General features: G+C 40.8%; 1 protein-coding gene across 2 annotated transcripts in view; it reads left to right on the top strand.

Moving 5' to 3' along the window:
- NANOG (Nanog homeobox) overlaps nucleotides 1–3,902 on the top strand; it is a 5,348-nt gene extending 1,446 nt beyond the window's left edge. The window contains exons 2-5 of one of the 2 annotated variants that reach the window (XM_024129243.2): nucleotides 1,291–1,371; nucleotides 1,916–2,100; nucleotides 3,223–3,305; nucleotides 3,497–3,902. In XM_024129243.2, coding sequence (XP_023985011.1) covers nucleotides 1,291–1,371; nucleotides 1,916–2,100; nucleotides 3,223–3,305; nucleotides 3,497–3,902 — 755 coding nt within the window. Of the gene's footprint in view, nucleotides 1–1,290; nucleotides 1,372–1,915; nucleotides 2,101–3,222; nucleotides 3,310–3,455 lie in introns of both variants that reach the window. The other variant, XM_024129242.2, reaches the window with a different exon arrangement.
- Nucleotides 3,903–4,247: the final 345 nt, after the last annotated feature.

Raw genomic sequence — 4,247 nt, 5'->3', positions numbered from 1 at the left:
GGACGCGCAGGCTCAGCGGCCATGGCTCACGGGCCCAGCCGCTCCGCGGCATGTGGGATCCTCCCGGACCGGGACGCGAACCCGCGTCCCCTGCATCGGCAGGCGGACTCTCAACCACTGCGCCACCAGGGAAGCCCTGTATAGATAATTTTAAAGACATGCTCCATTTCTAGTCATTAGTTGAGGACTTTCCTTCTTAGATCTACTTGTGAAATTGTGAAGTTTTTTGCCTTTTAAAGCCTGTCCATTTATTCCACGACTAGGGTAGAATTGGCGTTAAGCACTGGGAATACGTCTGTGCAAATAAATCTAAGTAATACAGGAAATAAATTTTTAGTTACAAAATCAATAATATATGCCAGGTCCTGTGCTAGACAATTTTTTATATGTTACCTCATTTTGTTTTTAAATTTTTTATTTCTGTTACCTCATTTTAATCAGTGAAAGAAACTCCATGAGATATACTGTACAACACGGGGAATCTGACAAGTATTTTATAATAACTATAAAGGAAGTATAACCTTAAAAAATTGTAAATCACTATATTGTACACCTGTATTTATATAATGTACAGCAACTATACTTCAGTCAAAAAACCCCCCAAAAAACCTATGATTAGCTTAGCCCAATTGCCAAAACAAACAAACAAAAAAACCGTGAGGGAGGAATAATTTTGGAGATGAAATCACAAAGTCTGGGTTGAAACAGGAGCTTTATAGCTTTATCCGAATTCACATTTCCTGATAGTCCTGGTATTAAGACCGGGCAGCTAACTTGATTTTATAGGGTCCCCAGAACCTGGATCATCTGTTTCAAAATTAAGAACGTGGGAGTTCCCTGGTGGTCTAGTGGTTAGGATTCATCGCTTTCACTGCCGTGGCCCATGTTCAATCCCTGGTCAGGGAACTGAGATTTCCCCCAAGCCACGTGGCTTCAACAAAAAAAAAAATTAAGTAGGTGATGATTAAGGTACATAAAGGGAGTTACGGAAGGACACAAAGGTGGGAGTCAAATGATGATTCTGACCTTTGAGAACAGCCAGGGTGTGGGCTCCTGAGCTTTGACTGGCAGAAAGAAGAGGTTTGAGTCCCCCTCCGCTTCCCAGCAATACAGATTAGCCAAGTCCATGACATGCAAAATGGCATTTGCACAAAGGTTAGCAAAGCGTTCAGGATTGCTTAAAAATAAATATTACTAATTATCCAGCTCTGAGGACTTTAATAGTGCTTTGAAACAATAAACTTTCAATATTTGAAGTTTTAGAGAAAAGTGTCATTTTGTTCCCAACAGTCTCTCCTCTTCCTTCCTTCTCCATGGATCTGCTTATTCAGGACAGTCCTGATTCTTCCACAAGCCCCAGAGTAAAATTACTGGCCAGGGCTGCAGACAAGAGCACAGAGAAGAAGGAAGAGAAGGTCCTGGTCAGGAAGCAGAAGACCAGAACCGTGTTCTCTCAGACGCAGCTATGTGTGCTCAATGACAGATTTCAGAGGCAGAAATACCTCAGCCTCCAGCAAATGCAAGAACTGTCATTTTCCTACATTGGGCTGGTAGGCTTCTGTTATCACACAGGTGACTTCCCTTCATCCCATCTTTTTAATACTTTTACACCTGGAGATCTTCACCTTTCTCTAAGCTCTTCTACCTAGATTCTTAAGCCTGGACTTTTCCTACCATCTATCTAGCTCTTTGGTTTTCTCCCTCTCCTTCAATTCAACAACATGAGTGTGGACCCAGCTTGTCCCCAAAGCCTGCATGGCCCCGAAGCATCCAATTATAAGGAATCTTCACCAATGCCTGAGATTTATGGGCCTGAAGAAAATTATGTGTCCTTGCAAATGTCATCTGCTGAGACCCACAACATGGAAACTGGACGGTCCTGATTCTTCCACAAGCCCCAGAGTAAAACTACTGGCCACGGCTGCAGACAAGAGCACAGAGAAGAAGGAAGAGAAGGTCCTGGTCAGGAAGCAGAAGACCAGAACCGTGTTCTCTCAGACGCAGCTATGTGTGCTCAATGACAGATTTCAGAGGCAGAAATACCTCAGCCTCCAGCAAATGCAAGAACTTTCCAACATCCTGAACCTTAGCTACAAACAGGTATGGTGGTTTTCTTGTTTGATACAAGAAATAAGAAACAAGGTTAGTTTCTATGTACTCTGTTTATGCACCCCTACAAACAAGTTAACTTTTAATATGAAAATGGAACTTTTTGTAATGTGTTTTGTGGCAATGTGTCCATTTTTTTGGACATTCTTTTCTTTATATTCTTTTCCATTACGGTTTATCACAGAATATTGAGTATAGTTCCCTGTGCTATACAGTAGGACCTTGTTTATCCATCCTACATGAAACCATTTACATCTGTTAATCCCAAACCTCCAGTCCTTCCCTCCCCCACCCCCTCCCCCAATGTGTCATAATTTATTTAACCACTTCTCTTGCTGCACAAACCAAAATTGTGAAAATGTTTCCAATTTTCCTTAAAAAAAGGAAGAATATACCCCCCTATCTTCCGAGTTAGAAGAGTCCCTAGCCAACACTTGTTCTTATTAAAATTGTATGTTTTGTTTTTACCTGTTAATCATTTTTCATATATTTATTGGCCATTTTATTCAGTTACTGGCTCCATACTTGGAAAGTCCTATTCCATGATCTTATTTTATATATATATATATATATATATATATATATATATATATATATATTCTACCTCTCTGATCTCATTTTCTAACTCAGAGTTTACAAACCATCTGAAAAGTTTAGTTTATTCTGTGCTGCAATATAATTTGATATTTTCTACACAGCTGTCCTTGTGGTATGTTTCATAATTCCTGAATTTAAATACCATTATCACATTAAATGTAAATGTGCTTATATGGAGGTGGGCTTTTTATTGCAAGCAAATTACCTTTAACTGTGACTAATGGCCTGGGTAGACATTTAAATGTGAACTTCTTAGTTAGTAGCAGACTTGCGGTGTGTTCTGTTCTATCTGGTTAGGTTTATTAAACATAAAGTAGCCCACTGACTTGAGGGGCTTGAAATTCACTCACAGATTGAAGGTTTAAGAAAAGGACTCTAGAAGTTAAAATTCTGTTCTGAGTTTGAGATAGCTGCAACTATCGGAAAAAGCAAACAAACAAAAACTTAGTATTCTTTGATACCAATACATCCTGCATTACTAGTATTTTGTGTTTTCCTGTTACCTTTTCCCTGCAGGTTAAGACCTGGTTCCAGAACCAGAGAATGAAATGTAAGAGGTGGCAGAAAAACAGCTGGCCGAGGAATAGCAACATTGTGACTCAGGTAACGGGAAACTTATTTTTCTGCTCTTTCCTAACAAGGACTTTTTAGATAGATTTGAATCCACTGATGAAGCATGCAATCCCAACTTCAGACAATTCTGATTTTCCTTGTACCTTTTCAGTTAATCCATCCTTCTCTTTCAAAAGGGCCCAGCAACTACAGAATACCCGGGCTTCTATTCCTACCACCAAGGATGCCTGGCGAACTCTTCCGGAAACCTGCCCATGTGGGGTAACCAGACCTGGAATAACCCAACTTGGAGCAACCAGAGCTGGAACAGTCAGACCTGGGGCAACCAGAGCTGGAACAGTCAGACCTGGGGCAACCAGAGCTGGAACAGTCAGACCTGGGGCCCCCAAGCCTGGAATGACCAGACTTGGAACCATCAATTCAACAACTATGTTGAGGAATCCCTGCAGCCCCAGCTCCAGTTCCAGCAAAATTCTCCTGCCAGCGATTTGGAGGCCACCTTGGAAACTGCCGGGGAAAGCTATAACGTAATACAGCAAACTGCTAAGTATTTCAGTTCCCAACAGCAAATCATGGATTTATTCCCAAATTACCCTCTGAACATACAGCCTGAAGATTTGTAACGATGGCTGTATCATTCAATCTCAATTTGAGCCGTGACTGTATTACTTCCCTAGAATTTTTCTTTTACAATTACGTATCTCTCTGCCTTGATAAGCTGCTTTTTCATTGTGCCTTTTGTGTCAATTTGGGGGCGTATGATTGGTGTCTAATCAAAGAGGTTTCAGAAGCATTGGCTTCTCCGGACAACATGATAAAAGATGACTGGCGGCTACAGATAACTAGGTTATAATACTATTTTTTGGATATCTTTGGGATCTAGAACCTAACCTCAAGAATAGGGAGCAAAAGTACAAAGATGTGTGATGAAGGATTATTCATATTTTCTGGGATGGGGAGGCTTTACT

This window comes from Physeter macrocephalus, chromosome 6 (assembly GCF_002837175.3).
Source record: "Physeter macrocephalus isolate SW-GA chromosome 6, ASM283717v5, whole genome shotgun sequence".
Lineage (NCBI taxonomy): Eukaryota > Metazoa > Chordata > Mammalia > Artiodactyla > Physeteridae > Physeter > Physeter macrocephalus.
Note: the sequence above shows the minus strand (reverse complement) of the source record. Positions and strands in the feature narration are given on the sequence as shown.